This window comes from Lachancea lanzarotensis, scaffold LALA0S07, assembly GCF_000938715.1.
Source record: "Lachancea lanzarotensis genome assembly LALA0, scaffold LALA0S07, whole genome shotgun sequence".
In the NCBI taxonomy this organism is placed as follows: Eukaryota; Fungi; Ascomycota; class Saccharomycetes; order Saccharomycetales; family Saccharomycetaceae; genus Lachancea; species Lachancea lanzarotensis.
The window spans coordinates 65,978-81,368 of NW_019212885.1; the positions used below are offsets into that span (position 1 = coordinate 65,978).

Consider the following 15,391-nt stretch of genomic DNA (forward strand, 5'->3'; position numbering starts at 1 on the left):
CCCCCCCCCCCCCCCCAATTGCTTGACGGATTCAACGAATGTTCTGTACTTTTGCCCATCTTCGAATTTCTTATCGTTTTATCTATTTACTGTCGTCCGGGATGTCATTTGAAATTAGCATTTCAAGATCCACCATCGCATCTAAACATCACACACACACACACACACACAAACAAAATGTTCAAAGACATCGTTGTTCAAATTTGCTGCTGAAGGATCTTAATTTGCAATCACACAATGCTTGCTGACCGGCATGTCAAGCTTTTATCGCGACAAAGAGGCAGTGCGCTGCGAAAAATCGATCAAGATGTGGTAATATCTCAAATCAAAAGACCCAAACTTGACCGACCGTCCCTTTCGGTTTCGCCCTCCAAGAACACCCTATACGAGCCAGAACGAGAACCCTCGTTTGATCTTCCACAACCGCCATCTGAAAGCCACTTTCTTGCAGGGAACTCGAACGACCCTGCAAGCACACCCCCGCACAGTCCGGTTTTAAATGGCGGTCTACTAACGTCTCCAGAACTTCCACTCGTGTCTCCAACTCGTGACCAGGCTTCTGCTGGTCAGAAATCGCCTGATCACTTCTTGGAAATGGCAGAGACACCCCCTTTGACAACACAAAACTCCCCGATCTTTTCGCCAGCACCAGAATTTGATTTTTCAGATCTTCCTATTTCACAACTACGAACAAACTCTTTTTCCCTAGCCCGCATTGAGGTGATATGGTCTTTACTAAACAATCTGTTTGAGGAGCATCTTATACCTCAAGCCTTCGCAGATTACGACACGGCCAGCGACCCAGCCGAACAACTTTCGCACAAGTTGGACATCAAGCTACTGTCAACGTTTATGCACGGCACCTTGTCCGATTTGCAAGATACGCAAGACATCAATGCATCTAATAATGAGCTGTGCTCTCAGCTAAAGGATTGCGCGAGACAGAAAGTGATACTCACGGAACGCTTAGTAGATCTACGGCAACAGATTACGGATTGGGAGAATAAAGAGGACAATGACGAACAGCTACAAGAAATGCAGCTAAAAAGTGTTCTGAACGACAAGCTACAAGGCTTGGCGATCGACGTTTCGACTAAAACAGACGAAAATAATGCAAACATTGCCACTCAACCATTGGAATCGATTGCAGACGACTTGGTACCTTTATTGGACCCACAAGATGGAATTCTTGGAACACTAAAGACTTTTAATACATCTCTAGAAAAGCTCTTGGATTAATTAAAATTTTATATTACTGGTGGGTAAGATCCGTTCTTCTTATATGCATATAACCAGTAAAAAAACAAACCCATAGACCGACAGAAGAAGCACGTAATAGTTATTCCTGCGACTCCCCACAGGAAAACGATCTATCGAGTATTCAGTTTTCGAACGTCGCCCATAGACAGAGCAAGGTGCCTTGTGTTTAGCGTGTTCGAGGCTGTTTTAAGGTCCTCTCAGCTCTGAATCCCAATTTAGTCCCCTTCTGCAATCAAAGCCATAATCATTCTGTATAGATAGAAGAAGAACATCAATAGATAAAAGCCAAGTTTCAGGAAACTTTCTTTCTTGTGTTTTCCTAGTGTTCTGAAAATTTCAGTTGCATCTAACAGCTGTAGCTTCAAATAGTGTTTGTTGGCATTGAAAGCGAGTAACGGCAAGTTGATCAAGAACACAAACCAGTGGCCGGTCAACAAAAACGACAGCGAAATTGCACCATGCAAAATTGCTTCTGGGGTAATCAATTTGTTGACTTTCGAGCATAGTTCGATAGGGTTGATGTAATCGGCTTCAAGGTCCGCATACAAAATTGTGAAGTGAACTTGGGCGAATAAGTTCACACAGTTGAGCACCACTGCCATAACAAAGATCCACACACTCATGGCTTCTGATTCACTGGTAATATCCGTGTAACTAACGACTTAACTCAAGTAAGTCAAACGTTTCTTTGGTTATAGCTCTGAGATTTGATCAACATTTTCAGCATTATTCGCATTTAATCCCCTGTCAAATTTTTTCTTAATGAGACAATGATAGAAAAATGTCTCGTTCGTAGCGATTGGTTATTTTGTCGGTTCTTTAAAAACGTCACTAAAATACCAGTACTGGAGATAACGGGTCAAGTGAAAGTTGACTATCGACCAATAAGTCTCTCCACGACATTCGATTCCTTCTGGCTAGATTTACCGGAAATCGCGTCGCGATCAGCAACATCAAAAAAAAAATTTGAAAAAATCAAAAACATAAGCTCCGATACGGGGAGTCGAACCCCGGTCTCCACGGTGAAAGCGTGATGTGATAGCCGTTACACTATATCGGATGGAGCTTGAGGATTAAGAACTTATGCAAGTATATACCAGCTTTTAAAAGTTATGTGACTGAAGAGACTCTAGTGAAGTGCGGATGAGTAGTGGGACATATCAAGATTCAAAGACCCGTTGTCGTTCAGTTTTATCTTCTAGCTCTATATATGTGTACTCAGTCTATGAAATTCTAAATATTGGACTCAACGACTTTCCAAGTGAGTGCGCTACTACCCTCGATTGCAGCGTGCAGCGGTGCGACAAAGGATTGAGGGAACTTATCGAAGTCGGAGCCGTAATTTAGTAGTGTCTTCCATGAGCCATCTTGTTGCTCAACAGCTCTCAAGAAGTTTATGCCTTTAATGGTGTTTTCTGATTTCTTGAAAAGAATACCCTGGACCCATCTTCCCACGGTAATCACCAGGCCTCTAAAGTCAGTAGAGTCAACAGTCAGAACAACAGAGCGAGCTGTTTCCTGATTGGCACTGTTTTCATCCAATGCCACATAATCAGGGCGTGTAGAATCTAGTGGTTGCCAGAGTTCAAAAAACTCAATCCCTGCTTTATCAGCTCCAAATGGGAAAACTTGTCCTCTTTCCTCAATTAGACCGCTTTCCCACGTCTTCCAGAAAGTGTTGATGACGCCTCTGTGAGTGTTTTCCAATTTCAAGTGAACATTAGTATCGAACTCGAAGTTAAAATCAATGGTATCAGTCTCAGAATCCTTTTTCCCCACTTTCGCGCTAGCTGGTGGACCAGCAAACCCCCATTCGAAAGGAAATTCATTTTCCGATGCGTTGGGATGAACGAAGGGCCTCAATGAGATCAAATAGCCTTCGTTTGATCCGGACGATAACGTTAGAGTTCTTTCGTTGGCAAGTGCATCGCCAACCTGGAATGTATATCTTCTATTGAGAGAGACCATTACGTTAAGTATGTAAATCCTGACTTTTATTTGCTCTTTAGATCCAAACCGTCTTTTCGACGGTGTACACTAGCTTAGTCAAATATACCCTTGGTATGTGCTTACCTAGAGCTCGAGTGATGCCACATGCGTACCTAATGATGAATGCTGCTCTGCCTCGCCTGGTAACACGCGAGCGACAATAGACATGCAAGGCAGGCGAGATCAAACATTGCCAATCCGCGATTTAAATAGCAAGAGCAGAGTTTTAGGAAACAGCGCTGACTTTGCTCACTCAAGCGTGTTGAGTCCGAACAAAAATCCAAGCTCGCGACGTCCTAAACTGTTCACTTCCTGGATTTTGTCGGGACTCATTGCGCTTTCTACTAGTTCTCTCTTTTTCCTCTGTAGTTCTAAGATTCTATCCTCGACTGAATTTTTAACCAGAAGCTTGTGAACCTGCACTTCTCTGGTTTGACTTATTCTATAGCATCGATCCATTGCTTGCTCTTCGACGAAGGGGTTCCAGAACGGATCGACCAATATAACATGGTTTGCGCAAGTTAAAGTCAATCCCGAATTACCTGCTTTCATCGATATCAGCAAGATTCTTCTGTTGGGGTTTTTGTAGAATTCTTCGATGACAGCAGCACGTTGTTGAGCGTTCATCGACCCATCATACCTTAAAAAGTGAATTCCAAGTTCCTTCCGAATGAAATGTTGAAGTAGATCGAAAAACGTTGTGAATTGAGAGAAGACTATGACTTTTTCTTGTTCAGAAGTACCCAGCACATTCCGAACAATATCCAAACATTGCAAAATTTTGACCGACGGCTCGACGGTTTCAAAATTTATTTTATAGCCCTGTCTCAGCCGACTCTTCTGATTTGTCATTTCCACGTCATACTCCTCCTTCAGACCTTGAACGGAAAGATTCTGATTCACTGCGTGGTCATACAGTTTATAAGTGACCAATTCGTTATCATCAACGATTCTATTGCATACCAAGCAAGGTACTGCGTAGCCACTGTTTATTATCTTTCTCACATTTCCCTGAATACGAATCTCTTCAAAATACTGATCTGCACAACCATCGCAGAGCATATGACCACATGGAGTGATTACGACTGCAGAATCTAACTCCATTTGTTCCATGCAGTACGGACAAGTCATTTTTTCAAGGCCTTCGATCACCGTACTTTTACCAATACCAGGCATTCTTCGAGCTAGCTCGAATAAACGCAGCCAATCATTTTCAAAATTCTTACCATTGGCCACCTTGGAAGTTTCACTCTTGTATTCTCCCATGAGTACAAGTTCCGAATGACAACAAGCTTGACGCAGTCTCAATAACAAGGTTAAAATACTGGAATAGTTTCCCTTAGCTCTGTTTTTCATCAGTTTTTCAGCTTTCTTCTGATTTTTCTGCTCTAAATCAGTGTAGAAAGCTAGCTCTGCACCTTCGAGCGTTTGTTCCTCGTCCTTGATGAATTTTTCCGGGAGCTCAAGAATGGGTTTCCCGTCAATTTGGGAATCTTTGGTTCTCCGTAACATAACCGCTCGTAAAAGCACTTGTACCTTTTTGGTAGCTTGTTTGAGGTCGTAGCTATCGTAATTGTTAGTAACACGTCCAAGAGGGTTCCCTATGTCCATTCTGAATCGTTGTTCCCTATTGTACGGTGGAATTCTTAAGAATCTTATCAACGAATAGAGTTCCATGATGTTGTTCTGCACAGGTGTTCCCGACAACGCCCATCGATACGTTGAGTATAATGCACAGCAGGCTTTTGAAGATTGTGTCTTTTTATTTTTTATATTCTGGGCTTCATCCAGAATAATTCTGTAGAATTTGGACTGATCACAGAAAAACGGTGACCAATATTCGTTTCGCTCCTTGAGCGAATTAATCGCCTTGACGTCGGGAACGTCTGCAAGGGTTGGCTCTTCGGATTCTGATGTGAGTCTTGCAGGCCAGTGTTTCTTCAACTCGCTTGCTAGAGTTTGATATGAGACCAACACAACGTCGTGTCTCAGTAAGCTGCGATAGGTCTGAACCTTAGCGCCACCGCTTCCTCCGTAGATGAGAACCTTTAGTCTAGTATTCTTGTGGACTTTGGTTCTAACTTCTGCCTCCCACACTCTAAGAACTGCGACAGGCGCGACAATCAAGTTAGTTTTACAACTCTCATCGCCCGACTTGTTAGCGACTATCAGGGCGAGCGCCTGAACAGTCTTTCCGAGACCCATATCATCAGCTAAAAGGCCGCCCTTCTTGCTGGATTTTTCAACCTGTAGCAACCAGTGAAGCCCTTGCCGTTGATGTTTCATCAAGTTAACGGTCAATTCAGGCGGAGTTAGTTCCTCGCCCTCGATTTCTGCTTCTGAAGTTTTGAGCCCTTCCAGTAACTTTTGCAAGCTATCATTGTCTTGGTTGTTGTAAATACTTGAGAGTTGAAAAGAATTTGAGTTGCGCTGCTCGTCCTGGTGCTTTACGAGTTCCAATATATCGTTGTCGCCATCCTGTTTGTTCTTCACCGGAAGGAAGTCATCGTTTCTTTGGGTGTTGCCATTCGAAGAGTATGTCCTCTGGAACTCTTCTGGCGTCACTATAAAATTCATTTTCTTCAGGTAGTCAACAACAGCAGGCATCTTGACTCCGTGTTTCATTAATTCTGTTATTGCGCGCTCAACCCGATACTTTGTCTCTGCAGTGAATCGCTCCCCTCTATCGCAATCTCTTTTAAATCGTGCTACCACATTCAGGTAGTAAGTCATCAAATTTTTGTTCTCCAGAGATCTCACTGTATTCTTCTGTATCAAGTCAAGAGCGATATCAATAGATCTGAAATAAATGTCTGAGGACTGCGCACTCGCTACTGCTTCGGGAGCTGCATGACTAGACTGTAGTTCGTTGAGCATTTTATCAATTGCCGCCTTTTTTCGAATCATGGTATGCAAATTTATATCACCACTAAGGAAAAGATGTTCGATATCTGATCGTTCTTCCATGAGCTTGGCCCGCTTTTCTACCATGTTTGAATGTATTCGGTTGCTCAAGGCGTTCTGGAGATCCAGTTGCGATTGTCGAAGCTTCGACCCGTGTCCATTCAGGAATTTGTTGTGTTGCTCTGTAGCATGAGTTTCCTTATGATCGAGTTGATTGAGCTTCATTAACGTCTGCATTCTCCGTCCTTCCATATAACGCAAATCCCTCTCGACCTTGGCAGCTTCCTCAGTGGATGTCACCAATGGCAGGGAGTTTTTGGCCTCTAATATAAGTCTCTCCCGCTTTTGAAGCTTTCGCTGCAATATAATTCTTGTATCGCGGCATGTAGTCTTGAGCCGAGCAAATTCTTCGTCACTCTGAGCTTTCAGTCTGAGATTTGTGTCATGTATAGCTCTCAAGTCACTGACATTCTCATTGGAAGCTGTCACACCGTTCGAGGAAACTGGGGAATGGATTCTTCCTTGTCTACTCTTCTGGCTTACCAACAATGTTTGATCTTCTTCGTCGCTGAGCACTATTATGGGCTCACGAGCATCATTGCTGGCGGTATCAGTAATGAATGGTGGTAGCGAATTTTGTTCCAACTTGCTTCTATCCACATCTGAAGACACTATTTTTGGCAGGTGATCATCACTGCCCAGCCCACTTTGCTGTGCAAACACCTCACCTTTTGGGGACTCTCCTCCATTGGTACGATGTACACTGCTAGGCCCTGTAGTGCGAAGCACATCTTTAGGACTGCTCTCGCGAGATGTGAGACTGAGGGGCGATACATAGCCCAATTTCTCGATCGCCAAGCTGTCTTCTCTTGGACTTTGTGGTCTTATTTGTGACTCGTTAACCTCAAATTTTTGACGCTTGAAAAGTGATTCGTCAGAGCTGCTACTTCGCAAACCGGACACTTGTGGGCCTTGTTCGGGCTCAGAGTTCTGATCCTGGTATCTCATTGTCCGAACTAGCGGTACAATCTGTTCATTCGGTTGTGGCTGGTCTTCGTTGATCGGTAACCTCTTTTTCGTCCCTTCTACACGTGGAGTATCCAGAGGTATCGCGTCGTTCGGACTATCTTGTGGGCCATCATAAATCCCTGGTTGATCTTTTTCATGCTTCGAAAAAACCGTATCCGCTGGTTGTGCCGAGTAAACACCTGCTCTCTCGTTTTTGTCATTTGAATCCGTTGAATCGTTTTTCCCGAGTAATCCTCTCATATCGTCATCAGAGTCCTCTTGCGTCAAATCGATCGCCGACACACTAGACATTCTACCGCTGGTGAAGCTTCCTTTGTCAAGAAGCACTTCTTGTGTGCGATTGAAATGATCCAGACGAATCCTTGACAAGCACTGGGTTTGTTGTTGTGTTATTGTTGGTGATGAGCATCACCACGACGGTACGTTGTCAGTTGACTTTAGGTGTCATTTAATTATTTATATGATTTGGTGATGGAAGCGAGTACGCGAGTACTAGTTTTGGGAATCGTACGATAATGATGGGCAACGAGAACGCCAGCTCGAGACAAGCACCCAGTAGTTGTTGTTTGACTAAAGGGCAATCGTTTTTCCTCTCCCGATGCTGCGGTAGTTGGCCTTTTACGGCTGGAATCTCTTCCTGCTGTATTTCACTTTTAGAATTTATATGAACTATAGACCGTTGGCCTGGCCTTGACAGACATATACAAAGCGCTTGTGGCGACAAGGTTGTCAAGATAAGGATGGGCAGTCGCACTCAGGATGTAAGTTCAATTTTGGCCTTACCATCAAGAACTTAAAAACAAGAACCATTAACGTGCTTGTATGGAAGAGTAATAAGAATGATACTCTTGGTTCAAAAAAAATATAAAAAAAAGGAGGGAAGGATGACCTGATTTTTCAGGCTCTAGCATTTTGCATCATGATCTCAAATTTTTTAGAACCCACATTGGTTAGGGAACTGTCTATCAGTGACGGGCTGGGGGAACAGACCGTTGTACATGAGGCGCTGCAAATCCCATTCTAGCGAGTTTTCGGTCTTGTAAGTCCAGATGACCCATCCGCTTCTTAGCTCGTAAGCGTCCAATTGGGCTTCGACGTATTTACGGGTGTTGGTCTTTCTTTCGTCGGACCATGAGGTGATGTCTTCGTTGTTTTGGCAAGAGCCAATGTAGCTGGAAGTGTCAGAGCCTTTCTGGAAAGTACCATCGTAACGAGCACCGTAACCGACACCGTTGAGCCATTTGGTGCAGTCGGTGAGGGCAGCGGCCCATTCACCGCAAACGGTCCAGTGAGCTTCGGTTAAAGTGCCGGAACCCCATTCGCACGCAACGGCGATTTTATCGTCGAAAGAACGCTGCAGTTCCCCGTTGGAAAAGACTTGGTAATGGTGATGGTCCAGAACAACACCCCAGGCGTTGTTGTCAGAAAGAGTCAACGTGGAATCCCAGTAATGGTAAGGTTGGAAAGCATCGTGGATGACAACGATCTGGTCGCTTCCTAGTTCGTTTCTGAGGTAATTGTATGCAGACTCGTAGTACTGCTTTAGTCCATCCATGTCTAAGACAGGGCCAAGAGGCTCGTTAATGAGCTCAATACCAATAACGGTGTCGAGGTATTCGGACTGGGAGTATTTTTGGAGCAAGTACTGTAGCACGCTTGTGGTGACGGCAAGGTTGCTGGGTTCCAAAAAGGCGTACGAGTCTCTGAGACCTGAATTGTCAAACCCGTTTTGGGAGCCGGCCGCACCGTGCAAGTCGACCCACACTTTGAGGTTGTTGTTACGAGCCCATTGGATGGCTTGGTCCAAATAGTACTCCTGGGAACCCTTGACGTAAGGGTCCGAGTCGAGTTTTTGGAAAGCCCAGTAACCAATTGGGATACGCACAAAGTTGAGGCCCGCGTCTGCGATGTTAGCGAAATCTTTCTCGGTGAACCACGACGACCAGTGCTGTTCTAGACGAGAACTGGCGACATCTTGGCCCAAAGCCTGCGTGTAATGGTACTCGTCAGCCGGGATGCCTTCGTCGCTGTTTTCCTGGGTGCGGAACGTCTCAAACAGAGAGGGCGTGATGAAAGGCTCGAGCACGAACCAGCCACCGATGTTGACACCTCTGAGGACTGCGTTTTGGTAATCGTAGAATCTTTTTTTGTTCTGCTCATGCAAGAACTGGACGCTGTGTGGCGATTTGGGAGGCACTGGCTGGCCAACCACCGTGGCGATCGCCATGCACAGACTTGAGATCCATGCGATGGGCAACATTTAGGTGGGATACGAGTGGTTGCGGGAGGAAGGTTTTGATCCTTTTGTGGAATACAAATAAGATATGGCCAACTTGTTCAAACGTCTGGAACGCTTGGGTTTTATCTACTCCGGATCTTGAAACTTTTTTCTTGGTTTTCTTTGAGAGAAAAGTACAATGACAGACAGAGATCCAAAGCACAAATAAACAGTGGGAAATGAAGCGCTTCTGACGCACGCGACAGATGCAAACGAACGAGCGAACGGACTTTCTACAACGGTGTGCGTAGTAGAGACCCTTAGAAATCGCGAAGATCTTGATCCAAAACTTTTTTTTTTGTTCAGGAGCTTGACGAGAAGGGTTAATTCCAAGAAGAAACCGATTTCGTGGTTTCGTAGGGCTTTAAATTAAATCAATGTATGTGAGATGTACGTATCAGCTGCCGGACCTTCTTTCCCCAACCATCAGGTTTTTATAGTCTCAAGGTGAGCCCGCCGTTGCTGGGTAAATGTCCTCGAATATTAATATTGTGCGTCATAATTATGCCCAGCACTAAGAGCCGACTGTAGAAAGCAAGTACGAAGAGTGCATTTCCCGCTGCCGTGCAACTACGCACGGCGTCACTTGGTTGCAGTTTCAAGGACTGTACCAGGTGGTTGGCACTCGAAGCGTGGGCTGGCCCCTATCTTGTTTTAATTCCCACAGTTGAGATGCGCCTGCTTTACTGCGCGACGCGAAAAATTTCGCGTGGCTGGTGATTTAGAAGTTCTCGAGGAACGAAAAAGAAACTGGACGATGAGGTGAGTTACAGGGTACGAAGAGCTATGAATAGGTCGGCCGACCACACACACCGGGACGGTGCTATGAATAGGACAGGACGGCCGAACGCACAGATCCAGTGTGGATTTATGAACGAAGGACAGAGATCGTGCATGGGCCTGATGTGGAAGCTCGGTTTTGCAATATGGAAAGTGGAGATCTCTGCCAGAGATGCTGAACCTAAGGGAATGGCTCTAGCTATACAACGCGATAATCATCAAATCAGAACTACTATTGGAACTAAGATCTAACTAACTAGTGTATAGACGGGCACAGGGACGAAAACATACAAAAAACGTGGTTGAAATTGGTTGGGAGGAAGATCGCATATGGGATCGGGTTTTTTGGGTGTATCTTTTTTCTACCTGTCACGTACTTGGTATGCTGTCAGAGAGAAGCATTCGAGAGAACAAAGAGAGGAACTGTCTGCGGCTTGTAGATTCTTCTAAACGCACAATGCACTGTCAAACGAGGTGTCGTACACTCTGGGATATTAATATTGATATAAATTGTAGATCACGTGGTGCGTGGAGATTTATGTAAGGTCCCTGCACCCATCGATGAAAGTACTTCCTGTACGGCGTTCAAGTCGTCCATGGAAAAATGAGAAGTGGTACCCCGTTGCGCTGGGAACCTATATCCACTATTTCTTCAAAGGCCATGCAAGTATCGGCCTCGGATTGCGCATCGTTCTCACGCCTCCTCATCTGCCTCCGTAGGATCCGCAGCTTTTTCTCCACCAGCAGCGGTTCCTGCATCTTCCTTCTCCTCTACCTTCTCGTCGTTCTCAGACTCGATTCCATTTGCGGGTTCTTCGTGGGCATTGCCATTTTTTTCAGGAGAATTGTGTTCTGATTTGACCTTGTTAGATTCTTCTTCCTCTACTTCCTCTTCTTCTTGTTCTTGTTCTTCTTGTTCCTGCTGCAATCTTTGTTTTTTGGCTTGCTCTTCCTCACGAAGCTGCGTTTCCTGCTCTAGTCTCTTCTTAAGCTGATCTTTTCTTGACCATCCGGTCAAACGTATCTTGTAGTTGGTAAAGCTTTCAACTGGGATGCTCGAATCGACTTGTTGCCATTCTAAAGTAGGAAATGACTCAGCGACACTTTTGCTGGGCTTTGCAGCTTCTGCTGATGCTTCAGCAGAACCTTTGGAGCTAGGAGCCGGTTCTGCATCAGGATGATCTTGAGACATTGGCCGTCCAAGTGCAAATAGAAGATCTGTCTTGTTCATCGATGCTCAAACTTCACGTCGATGGAAATTGAAGAGTCAGGTGGCCCTACAAAATGGTAGGGTGCTCAGATTTTCACCTCTAACAAGGATTTATCCGATATAGTGTAACGGCTATCACATCACGCTTTCACCGTGGAGACCGGGGTTCGACTCCCCGTATCGGAGTCGTTTTTTTGAACTTTTTCACCGTACTTTCTCTATCAACTTGAATTAATCATTGCTAGAATGCATAATAGTGTCGAAATCATGTCTTGACAAGGAAAGGTGACATTTGAAGATAGATCATCGAAATGTGCGGTCCATTATCGTATTTTAATTATGTAAAGTCCGCCTCTTGCACAAACCAGGGACTCCTTAGAACCCGCTTGTTTGATTCTAGTTACAGTTTTGTTGAACGGTAGAGATTTAGAACATAGAAACTTGAATTGTACCTTTCCAGAATCTGCTGGCGTAATGACAGATGCAGTCAGATTCCTTCCGTGGACTTTGATGAGATACAATTCCGTCTCGGCTTGTTTAACAGGGTCTAGTAGAAGCTCAACGTCTCTTTCTTCGTTAAAGGAAGTGTCCTCGAACAGTGTTGCGAAGTCATGATTGTCAGCGTGAAAGCTGGGAGCGCTTGAAGCTATGCAAATAGCTGACTTGAGTTCGTATACTCGCACACCTTTTGTTGCACACAGTACTGTCATTTGCTCATCATTGTACGCACTGCAGACCAAAGAAAGAGGGCCTGAACCATGAATAGGTTTTTCGATTGCACATAAATTCCACCGACCGCCTCTTTTCTGTAGCTTTAATACTTCGATGTTACGTCCGGCATGAATTATCATTGCATCCCGCTGCGTCAGTGCGCTAGATGTACCTTCGATCATCTTCTCGGCCACACACACGAATTTGTTGTTCTTGACTGAAAGCACCAGTAGGGAGTCATGAATCGCTGATTTACCCATGAATGAGACTAAGATCTTGTGGTCGTAAGGTTTTTGAAGCTTCAACAGACCACGTACTATACCGCGCTCGGGAAAAGTATATTCGTCCAATATTTGAAGAGCGGCAGTGTCTAAGAGAGCCATCTTGCAAAAATTCTTGTCATTTTGAGAAGCGACGGCCACGAACCTAGGGTTTTCAAGCCCTATAATGTGAGTCGGGACGCTGTTGGTTGCCAATGCTTGCCCTCGAGTCCAAACCGGCTGCATCGTGGGTTTAAATCGGAGTGTAACAAATAGGTCATTGGTGGTCAAAACAATATACCGATCACTTCCCAAAAATCTCATGCGCTTGATTCCATAGTTCAAAATGCATTCGTTAAAATTTGCATTAGCAAGATTCAAAATCCAGACCTTATGCCTGTTGTAAACAAATACAAGCGGGATGGTGTCACCATGATTCTTAATGTCGCACAACTGCAGCGGCACACCTTCGTCGAAATTTATGGTTTTCGTAACAAGAAATGTTTTCTCTCTGTGTAGATATGATATAAGCAGAAGGACCCCAGTATCACAGCTTACCACAATTGTTAGGGTGTTTTCAAAAAGTCGGTCCACAAAAATCTCATCTATGTTGAAACAATCTACCTGGAAGGACGCTTGCAACAGACCGCTTGAAAGGACAGAGATGATGTTCCCCTTTGAGAGTACTATGAATGAAGGTAACCCGTCTGCGTCTGTCTTGTGGGATGCAGAAATTGACCATGTCCCATGATTGGAAAGCTGGGCAATAAAACAGATGGCAATTTTCGCTGCCTCTTTTGCAAAGTACAGTTGGCCAGCCACATCGAGATAAAGCAAATCGGAAGTATCATTTCCCAGCTGAGTAGCACAACATACGTTGGCTTGTCGCAGCTTTGTGCCGCTTTTAGAAACATAACATAGCTCATTCTCTTCGTCCAGAAGTAATGTGCTAGCGACGATTCCGTTATCCGTCAACCAGAAGTCCGTGAGCCCATTATTTTCGAACGAAGGATTAACCTTGAGTATCCTCAAAGTATCGGCATGTAAAGCCATTCGAAAACATTCGACAAAACCGCTGTATGGCGAATTCCCTCCACAGGCGATAACTCGAAGCGGTAGACCATTAGCGCTTCGCTCAGCAACTATGGCATCAACATACGTTTTCTGTTCGCATGACAATAGAAAGCTTGTCTTTTTCGATGTTGAATCATATACCCAAAATCCAGTGTCACTGATAAAGGCGTATTCGGTGGAACTTAGTGCCCTACACACAAATTTATAGCCCGTCATTTCTCGAGGGTGGTCAACGCGCAACAAACTCCATTTTATTGGGCTGGCTGCTCTTCGAGTGTCAATTTTAGAGGTATACACATTTCCTGAAAAGTTTTGTATCGACAAGATCAAAGATGAGTCCTTGTGGAGTGCATGCAAATTCTTGAACTCCGGGCGGCCGTTCATTTCAGTATTCTCGAACGCCTCAAGAGTGTCTCCAGCCAGGAAGACCCGTTGTGATGTCACGACGACAACCAAGTGGCGACTGCTCAAAGGAAAAAACCCTCGTATTTTTTCCCTGCCATTTTTTTGAGCAATCAGCTCAATCATGCGTGTTGCGGAGGACGTACAGTGCTTATTGACTCCAGGCATTTGAGGATCCATAACGAACGGCGATAGAACCTCCAAGGTTAGTGACCCCGTAATGACATCTTTTTTTAACAACAGATAGTTTCTTCGGTGCGTACAGACACACACCGCCCCTACAATTTCTGCATTGGAATGGTAAAACTGAAGACAGGGGACACTGAGGTTTCCACTTAGTAATTTGGAAGCCTCCACGCAAAACATAGAGTGCCCGTCTACGCATATATTTAGATTCTGGTGAGCATCATCGAAAAACATAAGGGCGCGGCGTACCTCTGAATAATGGGCAAGCTCGAGTCGTAGTTTTTGAGCTATCTCGAAATTAGAAACATCGAGCATTAATAGCTCACAGTCTCTTTTTAGCACAACCAAAAACTTTGAAGAAGAAGCTCCCAGTCCGCACTGAGTAACAGCCACCGTCCCATTCAAATTCGTGGTCTTACGAATCGTGATTTTCTTCCGAATTATATCGTAGAGGTGCACACCGTCATCTTTAAATATGAAGACGTTGCGAATATTGTCATCGTCTTTCAAACAGCAAATAAGTCCAGCTTCATTGACTATTGTCTCGTCTTGACTCACCGATTCGACATTGATCATCAAAGAAACAGACAGTGATCATAGTTTGTTGATCTATATAGGCTGTTCTGTTCAATGAGTTAATCGAAGTTATAGTAAAAGACGAGTACGTTCGGGAGTACATCCGCGAGTCCACGAGTACATCATCATCTCGTTAATCGATATAAAAGTTGGAATCAAGAAAACAAGACTCTTCTTCGAACTGATACCATTGAAGAAAAGAGTACTCAAATATTTGACACACTGTCTAACTGTTCTGCCCAGAAAGGTTTCGTTTTTACAGGAGGGTTTTTGATTTCCTTATCAAAGTGCCTACCCGTTTCGTATGTGCCATAACTCGGAGGCGATCGACCTCGGCGGCTATGTTTAGGGTTTGCATGCCGGGACTTGAGCAAAAATTCAAATAAGATCATTTGGATTTTCTGATATAACGTGCTTTCCTAGAGTTTTGAATGTTGTGAGACGGCAATGCTTGAGTCTCCAGCTGTATTGAGTTGAATTACGAATTCAACTGTTCGTGGTCAGGTTTCTGAGCAAAAATTGCTGTATGACTTCATGGGGTTCCAACAACACAGGTTTGAACATTGGAGAATTAGAAAAGGACATTCAGTGCACTCATTTGTTGTGACACATTCGGCGTATGACCTAAACCCAACAGAGCACCGGGGAATTTGTGATGCGTTGTACTTATAGGTACAAAACTGTCTCTACAAGCTATTTAGTACCCTCGTAGGCACCTCTGTTTCCACTCGC

At 44.5% G+C, this 15,391-nt stretch overlaps 7 protein-coding genes and 2 non-coding genes across 9 annotated transcripts; 2 read left to right on the plus strand and 7 right to left on the minus strand.

Annotated features, from left to right (window-relative positions):
• Positions 1-237: 237 nt before the first annotated feature.
• On the plus strand, positions 238-1,239 carry AME1 (LALA0S07e00782g1_1; the record flags this gene model as incomplete). Its single annotated transcript, XM_022771333.1, has 1 exon — positions 238-1,239. The coding sequence occupies one exon, from the start codon at positions 238-240 to the stop codon at positions 1,237-1,239; it is 1,002 nt and encodes a 333-aa protein (XP_022629250.1).
• Positions 1,240-1,475: 236 nt separating this feature from the next.
• Positions 1,476-1,883, minus strand: ERV15 (LALA0S07e00804g1_1; the record flags this gene model as incomplete). Its single annotated transcript, XM_022771334.1, has 1 exon — positions 1,476-1,883. One exon carries the CDS (start codon positions 1,881-1,883, stop codon positions 1,476-1,478), a length of 408 nt encoding a protein of 135 aa, XP_022629251.1.
• A 365-nt stretch (positions 1,884-2,248) lies between these two features.
• Positions 2,249-2,320, minus strand: LALA0_S07e00826r. The gene has a single exon. It is a non-coding gene; the product is annotated as a tRNA-Glu (tRNA).
• A 173-nt stretch (positions 2,321-2,493) lies between these two features.
• HRI1 (LALA0S07e00848g1_1) lies at positions 2,494-3,228 on the minus strand (the record flags this gene model as incomplete). Its single annotated transcript, XM_022771335.1, has 1 exon — positions 2,494-3,228. The coding sequence occupies one exon, from the start codon at positions 3,226-3,228 to the stop codon at positions 2,494-2,496; it is 735 nt and encodes a 244-aa protein (XP_022629252.1).
• A 270-nt stretch (positions 3,229-3,498) lies between these two features.
• Positions 3,499-7,473, minus strand: ULS1 (LALA0S07e00870g1_1; the record flags this gene model as incomplete). Its single annotated transcript, XM_022771336.1, has 1 exon — positions 3,499-7,473. One exon carries the CDS (start codon positions 7,471-7,473, stop codon positions 3,499-3,501), a length of 3,975 nt encoding a protein of 1,324 aa, XP_022629253.1.
• Positions 7,474-8,116: 643 nt separating this feature from the next.
• On the minus strand, positions 8,117-9,442 carry LALA0_S07e00892g (LALA0S07e00892g1_1; the record flags this gene model as incomplete). Its single annotated transcript, XM_022771337.1, has 1 exon — positions 8,117-9,442. The coding sequence occupies one exon, from the start codon at positions 9,440-9,442 to the stop codon at positions 8,117-8,119; it is 1,326 nt and encodes a 441-aa protein (XP_022629254.1).
• Positions 9,443-10,934: 1,492 nt separating this feature from the next.
• IES4 (LALA0S07e00914g1_1) lies at positions 10,935-11,432 on the minus strand (the record flags this gene model as incomplete). The annotated part of the gene is made up of 1 exon (XM_022771338.1): positions 10,935-11,432. The coding sequence occupies one exon, from the start codon at positions 11,430-11,432 to the stop codon at positions 10,935-10,937; it is 498 nt and encodes a 165-aa protein (XP_022629255.1).
• A 132-nt stretch (positions 11,433-11,564) lies between these two features.
• Positions 11,565-11,636, plus strand: LALA0_S07e00936r. The gene has a single exon. It is a non-coding gene; the product is annotated as a tRNA-Glu (tRNA).
• A 137-nt stretch (positions 11,637-11,773) lies between these two features.
• On the minus strand, positions 11,774-14,659 carry LALA0_S07e00958g (LALA0S07e00958g1_1; the record flags this gene model as incomplete). The annotated part of the gene is made up of 1 exon (XM_022771339.1): positions 11,774-14,659. One exon carries the CDS (start codon positions 14,657-14,659, stop codon positions 11,774-11,776), a length of 2,886 nt encoding a protein of 961 aa, XP_022629256.1.
• Between the last annotated feature and the right edge of the window lie 732 nt (positions 14,660-15,391).